Source organism: Papio anubis, chromosome 6 (assembly GCF_008728515.1).
Source record: "Papio anubis isolate 15944 chromosome 6, Panubis1.0, whole genome shotgun sequence".
Lineage (NCBI taxonomy): Eukaryota > Metazoa > Chordata > Mammalia > Primates > Cercopithecidae > Papio > Papio anubis.
Genome location: NC_044981.1, coordinates 152,939,553 through 152,955,334, shown reverse-complemented (window position 1 = coordinate 152,955,334; position 15,782 = coordinate 152,939,553). Strand labels below are relative to the sequence as shown.

At 35.2% G+C, this 15,782-nt stretch overlaps 1 protein-coding gene across 1 annotated transcript in view; it reads left to right on the top strand.

Moving 5' to 3' along the window:
- Nucleotides 1–15,782, top strand: part of LOC116275379 (pre-mRNA-processing factor 17) — a 48,800-nt gene that overhangs the window by 18,776 nt on the left and 14,242 nt on the right. The window contains exons 3-9 of the mRNA XM_031667507.1: nt 1,125–1,254; nt 7,328–7,411; nt 8,907–9,046; nt 9,701–9,797; nt 11,126–11,265; nt 12,077–12,151; nt 14,310–14,355. Coding sequence (XP_031523367.1) covers nt 1,125–1,254; nt 7,328–7,411; nt 8,907–9,046; nt 9,701–9,797; nt 11,126–11,265; nt 12,077–12,151; nt 14,310–14,355 — 712 coding nt within the window. The remainder of the gene's footprint in view (nt 1–1,124; nt 1,255–7,327; nt 7,412–8,906; nt 9,047–9,700; nt 9,798–11,125; nt 11,266–12,076; nt 12,152–14,309; nt 14,356–15,782) is intronic.

The window sequence follows — 15,782 nt, the reverse complement described above, 5'->3', positions numbered from 1 at the left end:
CCCTTTTCAAAGTAGGAAGCTCATTTGATTCTTTATTTTAAAACAAACAAACGAAAAAAAAGAGTTGGATTTTCCCAGTACCTTTTATAATAGCGTTAAATTAATAGCACCTGACATATTCTGATAATTTTTTTTACCCAGTTTTTTAAAACTTAGAGGCTCTGATTGTGCATTTAAGGAACTTTATGATGTAATAGAATGCTTGACTATGGTTTGTTCTAGCCCTGGTTCTGCCAATTAATAAAACTCTTGACCCTAGGGCAGGTAAAATACATTGCCTTTGGGGTTTTTTTCTTCATTTACAACATGAGAAGGAGAATACTTTTCTAACTTGTCAGAATTTATGTACAGATCAAATTAAATAGCATTTGGAAAAGCATTCTGGAAACGCAAAAGTATTATAAACAAATAGATAATAATAGCACTATTTGGTATAAAACAAGTAATGTGACTCTTCAAAGTGTGACTTTTCAGAATGGAGATATTTTATTGACATTTGCAATGTCTTTTCCTAGGGACTTTTTTAAGCACTTTATTTTGTTGTCTGTTTTTCTATCCTCCACCCGCAATGGAATTCTGATTAGTCTTTCCTTCATTAGTACTTTCTATATGCCAGGCACTGTGGTAAATATTGAGTATTCTGAGTCTCCCACTTTGAGGAACTAGTGAAAGAGAAACATGTATTTTTTTTAAAAAATTGTATCACAGTGCCGCTGTTGATATAAAAGTCACCCCAAATTTCCGCAATCATGGTTTGGGCAAACTATAGTAACTCTGTTATCTAGAGCATCACTGTGAAGTAGAACTTCTGCAATAATGCGAATGTAGTACCTGACAACCACATGTGGCTACTGAGCTCTTGAAATAAATAGCTACATATAGATTTGAGTGAGAGGGGTTCCTCTCCTTCTGTCCCAGGGGCTGACAAATGGTGCTATTCAGCCATTGCCCAGCTGCACTGCACCGTATCAGGCTAATGTGTTCCCAGATAGGTTAATAGGCCCTTGGTGATTTATAGTTGAAAAAAATTGTACAGTTATTCCAGTAATTCTAACTTCCATATACTCAGAACTTTTGTCTCTTTCTTATGTTTTATTTTTATTTTTTTTCTTGTGACATTGCAGTTTGGACCAGAAAATCCCTTTAGGACACAGCAAATGGCCGCACCTAGAAATATGCTTTCTGGATATGCGGAACCAGCTCATATCAATGATTTCATGTTTGAGCAGCAAAGGAGAACTTTTGCAACATATGGTAAGGCAATAAGACTTAAAACAGTTTCAATTTTGGCTTTATTAGAAGTGTGATCTGTGTGTGTTAATCTGTTTTGTCTTCTGGCTTTTAAAATTCATTGGATTCCTTCAAAAAGGATAGTATGCCTTCTTATAGATATCCTTAAATATTTATGTAAATGGGAAGGTGAACTCATATTTTTAGCTGTCATTGTAAATCCACTGTGATTTCTGAGTACTGGAAATATTCGTGATCTTAACCAGAATGCTCTTTGTTGTTGCATTCTGGGTAATGGACACTTGTTATTTTATGTCCATTACATGTAGATTGCTATTAAAGTTGACAAATGAAAAGATAGTGTTAAGAGATTACTTTTTTATCTTATTATGGGCTATTTAACTTTACTCTGTTTCTCAGATCTTATCTCGGAAATGCTTTCTCTTGATCACTGAAGGGTGTCAGGAAAGAGAATAGTCACAAATTCACTATGTAAAATAATTACATCCTCTCAGTGGTGGGATTTTAAAAATTTAATGTGCATGGAAACTGCTTGTATAAAGGATTATCATGTGTTAGATCATATTTCACCATGGTAAGATTGTAATAGACTTAGAATGTACCAAAAATCACAGCCAAGACTATATACCACTTAAATCACCCAAAGCAGTTCTATGACACTTCCAGTCCAATAAAATGGTTACAAATACATTATACCCCTTGCTTGTGTAAGGGGTCCCATGTAAATCTAAAGTAATGTGCAGCACATAAAAATAAACTGTTACATCATGGTTTTGTTATATTCTAACCTATAATAAGAGACTTTTAACGACTTACTGTCTTTGACTTTAGAAGGACCTTAAGCAATAATTTAGTTCTCTTGTCTCCTTTAAAACAAAACAAAAAAAAGTCCAAGTAAGTTTATACTGATACCTACTTTTCTTCTTAAATTACCTTATAACAAGAATAAGCATTTAAAACTATTCAGCTGGCTTTAGACCTGGTTTCAGAAATGGGTTGTGTTTTTTGTTTGTTTGTTTGTTTGAAGTATCTGGTGGTTTTTGCCTCTCCCACTAGGAAGTGGCGAACTAGGGCATGGGTTGAACTATTGAGTTACAGACAAAAAATGAATTTGGGGCTATAGTATATTAGGCAGCCTAAAATAAAGGCAGCCAATAGTATATTAGGCAGCCTAAAATAAAATAAAGTGGGAGATTTTTGCCTCTCCCACTAGGAAGTAGAGAGCTAGGACACAGGTTGAACTATTGAGTTAAAGACAAAAAATGAATTTGGGGCTATAGTATATTAGGCAGCCTAAAATAAAGGGAATGGCCAGTTACAAAACTCAGAAAATTTTGGTTTGTCTCCTTTATGATAGATCTTAGATAAGATTGATTTTATTTATTAAGTTCAAGTAAACTTAGTAAGATCGAGGTTTAAACCGAGGTTTAAAGAGACAGTTTATTAAGTTCAAGTAAACTTAATAAGTAAACTTAATAAATAAGATCAGCCTTATCTAAGCTTTAACAACTGTCTCTTTAAACCTCAGTTTTAACACTGTCTCTTTTTTCTTTGCTCCCAGGCAGTGAACAAGTATATGACTTCTATTAGTTTGTCCTATAATTTTCTTATAGAAAGTTCTTGTCTGACATCTGATAGTAATTCCTATACCAGCTTCCTATCAACTTTTGTTGCTGTCGTTCTTGTTTTTTAACCCTTCCACCTGAAATATAAGGCTGTGAGACCTTTCTGTCACCTTCCCTCATTTGCAAAGTGCAAGGGAGCAAACCTTTCTTATACCTCGTAGTAGTGTTATCTAACAGACATACAGGAGGTGACACATGAATTCAGTTTTACCTCAATCTCATAACCCTGGGCTATCACTGCTGGAATATAGTACAAACATTTATTTTAATTTTCTTCCCATTTTTCAATATTGTAAGATTGTTAGAATCCCAGTGAATTATTTCTGGAAGATTTGTATTCTGCAATACAGTTAGTTTTTCATACAGCCCACCTGTAGAGTCCTTATCACTGAAAATAGTCTCATTTACTGTGTCATCCGAGTTACTCACTCTACAGTTTTGCTTTTAGCTTGCATTTATCGTATTTCTCCTGACTTCTTAGTCCCTCAGTGGTTACGTGAATTTCGTCTTGTTTTCTGTCTGCTCCCCTGCCAGTCTTACTTGGGGCTTCTCAATGAAGTTTCTTCCTTTTGTTCTACTTTCATCTAGAATTTTCTCTACACCCACCTATAGAAGTGGAAAATAGAATTTTAAATAAATACTTTTAGTCTCACAATAGTCATTATTAACATGAGTTTTAACTTCAATATTTGAAATCCTTTATTAACATTTTTAAATGATTTTTTAAAAATCGTCTACTGAACAAAGATATAATTTTTAAATATATTACTTGTATCACTTAGATTTCAGTTTAGTTCCAGTTTTCACTATTAAAAATGTGATGTATATGTTATGCTACAAAGTGCTTTTTAAAATGTGGTAGTGAATATTTTTGTACATAAAACTTTACAGGTTTTATATTATTTTATATTATTTTCTTAATGAGTTCCCGAAAGTAGGTAAAAGAATATGTGTTTTAAAAGCTTGTGCTATATATTATCAAATTGCTTTCCAAAAGAATTCTCTAAACCTACTCTACCCCACAGTGTATAAAAGTCCTACTTCTCTTTTTTTTTTGAGACAGAGTCTCACTCTGTCACCCAGGCTGTGCAGTGGTGGGATCTCTGCTCACTGCAGCTGCTGCTTCTGGGGTTCAGGCAAGTCTCGTGCCTCAGCCTCCTGAGTAGCTGGAATTACAGGCGTGAATGACCATGCCTAGCTAATTTTTTTTTTTTTTTTTTTTTTTTTTTCCGTAGAGATGGGGTTTTACCATATTGGCCAGACCGGTCTCAAACTCCTGGCCTCAAGTGATTGCCTGCCTCGGCCTCCCATAGTGCTGGGATTACAGGCCTGAGCCACCATGCCCAGCCCTATTTCTCTTCATCAAAGATCCGTATGATTGTTTTTCCTTTGTTTACTTGATAATCAAAATATTATATTTTTTTTTCAGACTTTTAGGATTTTATTTCTGTATACTAAGTTTTCTGTTAGAAAAGGGGAAAAAAAAGAAAACAACAGGGCATCAGTTTATATATTTGAGGTTTTCACTGAGAAAGCATGACTCCTGTGTGGTGTTGCTATTATTCTTCTTTTTTTTTTTCTTTTCTTTTTTTTTTCTAATTATTCTTTAAGTTCTAGGGTACATGTGCACAACGTGCAGGCTTGTTACATATGTATACATGTGCCATGTTGGTGTGCTGCACCCCTTACCTCGTCATTTACATTAAGTATATCTCCTAATGCTATCCCTCCCCCACCCCTCCCCACAATAGGACCTGGTGTGGGATGATCCCCTTCCTGTGTCCAAGTGATCTCATTGTTCAATTCCCACCTATGAGTGAGAACATGCGGTATTTGGTTTTCTGTTCTTGCGATTTGCTGAGAATGATGATTTCCAGCTGCATCCATGTCCCTACAAAGGACATGAACTCATCCTTTTTTGTGGCTGCACAGTATTCCATGGTGTATATGTGCCACATTTTCTTAATCCAGTCTGTCACTGATGGACATTTTCGTTGATTCCAAGTCTTTGCTATTGTGAATAGTGCCGCAATAAACATGTGTGTGCATGTGTCTTTATAGCAGCATGACTTATAATCCTTTGGGTTTATCTCCAGTAATGGGATGGCTGGGTCAAATGGTATTTCTAGTTCTAGATCCTTAAAATATTGTATTTCTTTACTGCAACTTGATTTTTCCGGACTACCAGTGAGGTCGAAGGTTTTTTCGTTTATTTATGACCATTGGTTTGCAAATTGTTTATAGTCCCTTTCATTTACCTAATGGAATTAGTTTTAATAATTATTATTAGTTTAATTACCTGAAGGGTATAATAATAAAATCAATATGATAGCCATTTCAAATAAGAGTACCAAAGGGAAGGAAGTAGACATTAACTCCATTAAAAAGATAAAAGGGAAAATAAACTTCAGAAAGGTAGATAAGAATATTTAAGAAATGCAGAAATAATCACTTATTTGAGACACAAGATAGTGAGAAAACAAATTGGACTGAAATTCAGTAGTGTGAGAGTTAGATCTTGTTCTATCACTGGCTGATTTGTAGTAAGACATAAGGCCAAATATTTAACTCTTATTTGTAAAAGGAAAATAATATCGTTTCTTAATCACCGGGGGTGGAAGGCAGTAGTGGGGTTGGTGGTATGGCGGTAAGGATTTTTACCACAGAGGATGTGGAGCAAGAGGAAAGCATAACTTATTTTTCTGAGTTACAAGACTATGGCCAGATGAGTTGGGGAATGGTACTTACACAGAGACAAGGACCAGGGATACCTCTTCCCTCTCTGTCTACTCCTTCACCCCTCCGGACACATCACGAAATGCCATTTATGTAGATGTTAAGTCTCCTTTCAAAGTAGAAATTTACATTCTAGCCGGATATGTTTTTTATTATTGAAATGGGAACTTTTAACTTGGTATGAGCTTATAAAAGTCTCATTTTTTGGAAATAGTTATGTACAGAACACTATTCTGTACATCAAAGAGATTAAAGATAAAATAACTCATGGGATTTGAACCTGTGATTTCAGAGATTCTACTCCAAAGCTGATTTTCTGCCACCAAGCTCTCTCCTCTGGCTGAGAACATATTTTAATGCTGAAAAAAAAATCTATGTGCAAATCAGCTAATAGCTAGGTGGTTGGTTCTGTTCTAGCATATCATGAGAGTGAGTTGAGCACTTATGTCCTTAGCTTGTTTAAAGAGCATGTTTCATGATGAATCTTTTTCTTGTTCCCCAAAAGAAGTTCCCTATATTCTTTTTTTTTTTTTTTTTTTTTTTTTGAGATAGAGCCTCACTTTGTCGCCCAGGCTGGAGTGCAGTGGTGCGATCTCAGCTCACTGCAAGCTCCACCTCCTGGGTTCACACCATTCTCCTGCCTCAGCCTCCCAAGTAGCTGGGACTACTTTGGATGAAAAATGAAAATAATAAGTCTATCTACTAGGATGTACCCTTTAAAAAAAATGGGCTTAGTACTTTTTTATGTATTCTGTTATTGTACACACGAGTTGTAGGCCATAAACTGATCAGTGATCTAGCACTCTTGTGAGCATACCAGACTAATGTTACCAAACATTTATTGTGCTAGCACACCCACTTGAGAAAAAAAACTGAGTTAAGCTCATTTAGGTAGACTTTCTTTCCTTAAATTCCCATAGACCACGGAGGACCACATTTGTATGTAGCTACATACTCTATAATTAATTTAAGAAGTGCATTCATATGTTGGTAGATATCCTTCCTTCCTTCTCTTCAGGAAATATAAGGAATGATTGATGAAATAGAAATATATTAAGATTGGGAAGGAAGACTGTCCTTACTGCGAATGGTATTTTCAAAATAATAGCTAGATTTTATGTAATCTTCTTACCCTTTTCTATTATTTAATAATTTATATAATTTGATAAACTTAGCCCTGCCTGCAATATCCATTACCAAGAAGAAAAGGAAAATGGTTTCTGGATTTCCAAATGCATCATGTACATGTATTTTCAAGCTCTTAGAATATTTAAAACTAAAGTTTGATGTCTTGGCCAGAGAGGCTCTTAGTAATGTAATGTCAGTGTGCAAAATTCATCCTGTAAGAAATATATTATGGTTCTAAATATAAAAATATAGCTTTGGGTTCTAAATAGAAATATAGCTCAGGGGCCGAAAGCAGTGGCTCACGCCTGTAATCCCAGCACTTTGGCAGGCGGAGGCGGTGGATCATTTGAGGTCGGGAGTTCAAGACCAGCCTGGCCAACATGGTGAAACCCCATCTCTAAAAAAAAAAAAAAAAAAGGAAGCAATATAGCTCAGGGCAGAATGATTGGTCCTGATTGGTCCTGAGTTAAAGAGATCATTTTTGACATCTGGGAAAGAAAATGTGAAATGTGTATATTTGTATTATAATAATAAAATGAATTTAAACAGCAAAATGGAGTTAATAATTTTCACTTTTTTCCTTTCAGGTTATGCATTAGACCCTTCATTAGATAATCATCAAGTGTCTGCTAAATATATTGGTTCTGTAGAAGAAGCTGAAAAAAATCAAGGTAATTTATTTGAAACATTTAATATCAAATATGTACACATCTATAATTAGTGTCTTGCAGAGTGACTTTAATTAGACAGTAAAAAATAGTATTTAGCACTTGGTTTTTTTGTTTTTTTTTTAAGTTGAAACAATGGAGCAACACAGTTTAGAGCAATATAGTTCAGAAATGTTACAGTTTAGAGCTTGCTTTTGCCACTTACTAGTTGTGTAACCTTGTAGAAAAAATAATGGTACATATATCTTTGAGTTATTTTGAATACTTGGCACCATGCCAACCCTGTAGAAATCACTCAATAAATTATAACTAATGTATAGATAATTTTGGCAATTGACTTCTCAACATTTATGTCAAGCTTCATTTTAACAGAGTAGAAATACTTTATTTGGTAAGTCTGTGAAGATTGTCTTTGAAGAGTAGCTTTGAAGGCTGAATTTGAATATGTGTTTTAATGTATGTTTGTATTCATATTCATTTTGTACTTACAATAAGACCAAACATCATACGCTAAACGCTAACTTGTCACAAGGCTCATCAGTCCATTAGAGTAGTATCCATAAAATGCAGTTAAAAAAGTAATTTGCTGGTTGCATGGGACACTTCTGCTTAGTAGCTATAGACCCTATGTGATCAGGCTGCTCTCTGTACATGAGCTAGATTATTGTTAAAATAGAATTTTAACAGGCTTTTGCTATAAAACATAGTCTGAATTACTATAGGCAGACATTTCTTCTTTAAGCTAGACCTCTGTAAGTCCCACCTAAAGGTAGCTAGATTCTTAGTTAACTTGTGACTATGATTCCACAAACCTTTCTTTTTCCAGGTTAATGACTATACACAGTATGCCACCTCCTATTAATCAAATCAAAATCTCAACCAGAAACAGCCTCCTTCTCCTTTTCTTTTACTGTTAACGTTAATGATACTAGAGGTGAAGTTGAGACTGAAGTCACTTGGAAGAAGTACCACTTCTGGTGAAACCGTGTTTGATTTACATTTTTGCATTACAAGAGAAGTGAAGATAAGTTATTAAGTACTTACTGTAATTTAGTTTTAGTTTTAAAATGATAAATTATAGTTTATTCTTGCTTCCAAAGGTCACTTTAGCATTATTTAGCCATAATGAGTTCCTGAGTTTTTTCCAGAAAGTCATACAAATCCACTGACACGGCTTTTTGGTTCGATAAAAGGCTTGTGTGCCATTGTAGGAACACATATTTGGGTCTCTTCTTCAAGTATACACTATTAGAATTTGCAGAATATTGAATTAGTTTTAAGTATCTTTGCCCAGAAGGTTGAATCCCTTTTTGTGTAGCATGAGTCAGCGTATGTGGTAGATTCATGTAGCTTGTTTGTTTTTTAATGACTCTGTGGTCACTTGAACAATCATCTTTCTTTAACCATATAAAACAAAATTAAACATATGTTCATATTTCTTTAGAAAATGTACATATCTCTCTCTCTCTCTTTTTTTTTTTTTTTTTGGTTACCATAGGTTTAACTGTATTTGAAACTGGTCAGAAGAAAACAGAAAAGAGGAAAAAGTTTAAAGAAAATGATGCATCCAATATTGATGGTTTCTTGGGACCATGGGCAAAATATGTGGATGAAAAAGATGTAGCCAAACCTTCAGAAGTAAGCTTTGATGTTTTTAATTGTCAGTTCAGGTATATGCTGTATCTCTATGAAGGATATCTACATTAATAAACTTGAGATTTCCTTAGAGAACCAAATGACTCATCAAAATTTTTCTGCCTTTAGTTGATTGAAAATATACAATAAAATTTATATTTCTTTGAAATATTTTTATTTACCTTTTTTGCTGATTTGTTTTCTCTCATGCTTTTTTATTGAATTACAATATTGAACAATTTTCATAAAGATTTCCTTGATATTGCTATTAGGCTGCCATGGTAGCTGTTCTTCTGATACTAGACATTCAGATAGTAACTACAAAATCAGCCTTCTATGACACTAGAATTGATTAGAAGTTTTATTGATTTATGAATTTATTTAAAATTTTAAACAAATTTTATCTCTATGTGTATATTTAAAACTACTATAAAGTTTGTAAAGTAAATGCTCTGCCATTCCCTTCCTCACCTCCTAATCTCACTGTCTTCATGAGCCAGTCTCAGAAAAAAAAAAAAAAAAGTGTTGAGCTTGTTATCCTGGGAACATACTTGGACCAGATATGTAGACCTCATTATAAATAATTTATAGCACCAACTTTAGGTATAATGAGGTTCTAGAACATTCACTTTAAATTTCACTCCTTAATTTTCTTAGGAAGAACAAAAAGAATTGGATGAAATCACAGCAAAGAGGCAGAAAAAAGGAAAGCAGGAAGAAGAGAAACCTGGGGAGGAGAAGACAATCTTACATGGTAACATATTTTTATACATCTTCATTTTTATGAAAAACCTTCATATTTACTCTGTTAGCTGTTCATACAGTATCATTACCCTTACTATCAGCTGTCATAAAATCATTATGTTGAGTATAATTATGTTAGACAATTTGTATCCCAAGGAAATTACAGCAGACTTCTGTACACTGATAAAGGAGAAAAAATAGCATGATTAATCATAGCCACAGATAATTTTTTTCCAAGTGTTAATGAATTTTATTAAATGGTAGATAAAGAAGAAACTTGAATAGTCCACAGTCTATTCTTTCGTAAGATAAAGTTGACTCTTTTGGTGTATTAATAGTGCCCCAGTCATTTTAACTGTTTTTAATGAAGCCAAATACTCAGGTATCCACACAGTTCATAACCGTTATTCAGCTATACTCAGAATAAACTTGGATTTTCATGTGAAAAGATGGAGATTAAGGCTCTCATACTTATTTTGACTTGTAGAAGGAAATGCATATTCACCAAAATAAATCATAAGTATTCTAGAATGTACCTGTTAGTTAATAATTAGTTATATTTTAGGAACTTACATAGTGATTATCTAAAACTGTAAAGAATAACTTAGTGCTTACAGTGTTGCTTATTCTAATGTTATATTACATCAGATATTTAGGTTTGATGAAGCCATATTTCATTCTTCAAGCTTCAGTTTTATCTCCAAGGAGTCTATTCAGTACTATGGTGCTCAAAACTATAATAACAATAATATAATAACATTTATTGAGTACTTACTCTGTGCCAGGCATGTTGCTAATTGCTTTATATACAGTATGTCATTTAATTCTCACAGGTGACCTTATTGTAAAATTTGTGATGAAAGCAGGAAAAGATAAATGAAAGGGAACTGGAAGGGCATAAAAGAGGAAAGCAGGGGAAAAGGATAGTTGATATATTTTGTTTTGTTTTAACTTCCTTCTTAACCTGTTTTACTTCTGCTTCTTTACCAGTGACTCACAAGGCCCAAGTATTATCTTCCCTTGCTCTAATTATGCCACAGTGAAGTCTTTATAGATTACTAAGATGTGTAAGTGATGAAAAGAAGTATAGATCTTATCTAAAGTTCTATAATCTCTGGGTATTTAGGAATTTCGAAATACTACCTCTAGTTGTAAATGATAGCAGTTATTTTAAGCACTTATATCTTAGCTGACTCTTGATCTTTACATCATTGGAGTGTTATTACCTGAACCTTAATATGGAAGATATCCCTGTGAAAAAAATGTGATTTTAAAAATATAGGTTTCATGACTATGAGTTGTATTTGTTTATTGATTTTCTTTGCCTTTTTGTTTCAGTTAAAGAAATGTATGACTATCAAGGCAGGTCCTATCTTCACATACCTCAGGATGTTGGTGTTAATCTACGGTCAACTATGCCACCTGAGAAGTGTTATCTTCCCAAAAAACAAATTCATGTGTGGTCTGGACACACGAAGGTAAGCAAGTTGGTTGTTTCTGTTTGCTGTGATGCTATTATAATGAAGCCAACATACAGTTTTAGCTGTTGATGTAGAACATTTAGTGTTTATGGTAAAGGTGCAGGGAAGTCAAATTGAATATAATTCTGGGTTAGGCTTTGGAGGTGCCCACACATCCATCACAGGTGACTAATCAGTCTTCAAGCCATCTGAATTGGCCATGATATAGCGTTCATGATTTAGTGTCCTGCATCCTTGTAGCCAGGCCTTTCCCCACAAGCTCCTGCTACAATCTTCTTCCTTTTGGGCACCAAATCAGTGAGTAATGGGCTGGTACTAGCACCAAGTCTCCTGCTTAGTTTCAGTAATTTTGCTTTAGCTCTGTGGTTATCACACTTCAGAGATTAGATGCGCCCTGGTTTATAAACTATGGTAATTTTTAAACTAATGCAGAGATAAGGTACCTGAAAATTTTTGATGTTGATATTCTTTGTCATATGCACCATTCCAACTTGTAATTTCCAACTCTTTGCAAAGAGCAAAGGGACTAAGTAAAAAAAGGAAGAGAAGTGGGGGCAGTAGCAATTTGATTGACTCAGGATTCCATTGGGTGAGGAACGCAATATTAAAGGTTAGAAAAAAAAATCTTCAAAAGCTTGGTGTCAATAAGGTCTGCTCTTGGAATGCTAATGAAAGTTATTCTGGGGTGTGATTTTTGGAATGAAAAATAGCAAATTAGGCTGCTTAATATATACTGTCTTTTCTTGATGCTTCATTTGAGCTGATCTTTTGAATGCTTCTGGTTGATAACTGTAATACCTTTTTATAGGGCGTCAGTGCAGTCAGATTGTTTCCTCTCTCTGGCCATTTATTGCTGTCTTGTTCCATGGACTGTAAAATTAAGGTGAGTTTTCAGTAACAGAGTAGGAGTGCTGCAAAGCTAGTTCTTTGTTTAAATCTGTTTGGTTAATTATAAAAAAATTTGGGTTTGTTAGGCAATTAGAAGCTAATTATTTTCTCTTAGATCCTGTAAATGCAGCAATTTATGAACTACTTCCAAACATAAATTCCATATGGCTCTGTGGTCCAATTAGCTAGGCTCCCCCCGCCTTTTTTTTTTTAAGATGGAGTCTTGCTGTGTCGCCCAGGCTGGAGTGCAGTGGCATGATCTTAATTCACTGCAAGCTCCACCTACTGGGTTCACGCCATTCTCCTGCCTCAGCCTCCCAAATAGCTGGAACTACAGGCACCTGCAGTGGCTAGGCCGCTTTTTAAGCCTAGAAAACTGATGAGAATGTAATCCAATCATGTTGGCTTTGGACATATAAATATTTAATCACTAATCATTATAGAGATTTTGTACATGTAGTAGTTTATTTGTTTCTCCAAACCTTATGAAATAGAGAGGACATATGATAGAAATCCAATTTTTAGAAAGTAGAAAATGTAATTCATCCATTTTCTTCTAAATACTAGTAGATACCAAGTAACAGGACTGCTCCCAGCCCCTTCTTTCACCTTTTCTAGTCTTGGGAAGCTCCATCTTTAGCTTCTGTTCAGTTGTAGAATGTGTGGTAGAAAAAACTCGGTTGCCAATGCATCTCAACCTGAATATGCAGAATGTCTTGAAAAAATTTTTAAATCTGAAAGGATAGTTCTTACCGGTTTTGTGTCTTCTCTTTGTCTGGACCATTATGATGGTTCAATAAATACCAACGCTATAGAGCTCTTGGGGCTTCAAAAGTTGAGTCATTAAAATTTTATCATTTGTAAATAATTCATGGATATTAACAATGAAAAAGGCCACTTCTTTTGATAAGAGTAACCATTTAGGCATTTGTCTCTAATAGCTTAAAATGACAGGCCAACATTTGGGAGTAAAAACCCCCATTTTACTTTTACTTGGTACAAGCCATGTTAATTGAGATGTTGGTCTTTTCTTTGACCAACCAAAAAAGCATAGAATTCAATTTAGTTGACTTCTATAAACATTCTATTATGTGGAAGGGACTGAAAGTAAAAGCTTATAAAGGCACTGTCCCTCCCCTTAGGATGATCATTTTATTATGATATAAATGATCATTATAGAGGTAAGCACAAGATATGCTGGTTTCAAAGAGGAAGCATACCTTAGTAAGAAGGTTAAATAAGTAAAGGATAAGGAAACAGGAGTAGAGTTTGCTTGAAAAGAGTGAAGAGAATGAATCAGCATAGTGTGTGCTGAAAATAACAGTTTTGTGCTTGCTGGAGCGTAACATCTAAGAGACAAGGAATGATTGCAGTCGTGGGCAAGAAACCAGGTCTCAGAGGTCCTTTCCTAGTATGCTACAGTAACTGAGACTGTGTCATATTGGCACTGGTGGCAAGGAAATGCTTTCTATTTTAGAGTACTAGTAACATTGTTGAGGATTGGATTCAAGGCAGTCAAGAATAAAGCTAGCCTTGAAGCTATTGTATTAATCTACCTTAGATGTGCTGAGAATTATGAACCTTTTATTTTAGTCTAGATCATCATTTTCTTATAGCTTCTGTAATACTTGTTACCTCAGAAAACTAAACAAAAAAGCCTTTCAGTATCAAATATATACGTGGCGGTTTTAATAACACAATTCCTTTAAAAGTTGGTATACATGGCGGTTTTAATAATACTTAATTCCTTTAAAAGTCGTTTGTAGTGCTACAAAAGTAGAAACTTTTCGTCCTAGAAAATGTATGAAACAGAAAAGAGCAATATGAAAATGAAAACTCACTTGAATTAACTCCATCTATAGTTAAGTTTCTTGATATTTTGATGTAAACATCTTTAAAACTCTTTAGTTTTGAGTGTGTGTGACTGTGTGTGTGTGTGTGTGTGTGTGTGTGTGTGTGTGTGTTCCAAATAATATAACACAAACTGGCAGCACCAAGCAATATTTAATGATATTCAGTGTTTAATATTTAATGATTGAAGCTGTGTGTTTACACACACAGATATGCACACACGTAACCAGCATAGGGCTGGTGTGATTGAAAGACCTTTATTAAATGTAATATTTCTATGTGTTGTTTTTTTTCTCCCCCAGCTATGGGAGGTTTATGGAGACCGGCGCTGTCTGAGAACATTTATTGGTAATGCTTCTTTTCTCTCCAACATAAATCTGGGAAGAATTTTTAAAGTAAGATAACATCATTGACAGTAATTTTACTACACTGATAGGAAGTGAAGTCTTCATAGACTTGAGCTGAATCTGGAAGGAGGAGTCAGTGTCCCCAGTTAGACAAAGAAAGAGAACTAGGAAGCAAGAGCAGCAGATGCAAAACAAAAGTAGTGTGAGGCAGTGTGCTGCTGAGGGGATCCACATACATTTCAGGATTGTCAGAGTATGGGGGATGGTGAGAATGAAAAGCAGAGAAAAGTAGCAAGAGAGGGACCAGAGCGTGGAAGACCTCCTGTGCCATTAATAAAGAGTTTAGCCTCTGTTGTGAGGGCATTGGGGAACCATTAAAGAGCTCTTTCCGGAAAGCAACATGATTTGAAGTTTACGAAGATCAAATGGCAATACGCAGGATGATTTGGTAGGGCAAGCCTGGAGGAAGGGAAATGAATTACACAGTTATTTCATAGGTCTGGTTTAGAGATGATGAGAGTCTGAACCAAAGCAGCAGAGAGAGAAGACATATTAGAGTTAAAGTCAGTGAGATTTAGTCATGGCATGTGAATGATCACAGTGAGACAGGAATCTAGGGTGACTCCCATAAGACTGGATGAATGATGTGCCATTCACCACGAAGGAACATAAGATGATGGTGAGGTTTTAGATACACCAAATTTGAGCTGCCTTTGGGATATTGAGGTGAAAATGTCTAGTAAGCAATTAAATAGCCAAATGTTGAGCTTTGAAGAGAGACTGAGAATTGGCAGCTAAAGCATAAAAAAAGGATGAGATTGAGAGAACTCCTTGAAGAAAGAAAGAAGGCCAAAGGGAGGACAGCTTTGTGACAAGCTAGCCTTTTTGGTAGAGAAAGGTTTATTGTCTTTGTCAAATTTCATGTGAAGGCTAGTTACTCTTTCCAGATTTAACTGTACCACATTGAAACGGTGTGACTCTTAGTGGCTCTGTTTTTAGATTAAAGTGGGAGTCTGTTCGGCAGTGCTTTATGATTTTAGGGCCTCCCTGTACAAATTAATTCTGCCTAAGATGACACCGCAGCCTAAAGGAAGACTTGCGGAGGGCTCTTAGCTGCGTACAGGGGAACAAAATGTCTCCGTCAGATAGAGTGGATTTGGTCTGCATTTGTCTCCCCTGTACTGACAGACCATTTTTCTGTGGAAAACTGAAATTTTCCTCCTGAGGGAGATGATAGCAGCTCTGACTGGGACTCCAGCTGTAGAAAAGGATGGCTAATTGCCATGACACATACCTCCTGATGCGAGTTCACTGGAGGTGATGGTTTAGAGCTGCTGCATGTGGTTAACAATTTGTGCCGTGCTCATTTTGCACAATTGTATGTGTCTTGGTCATGGTGGGGTGGAACATTTTTGCTTTTGTTTAGCC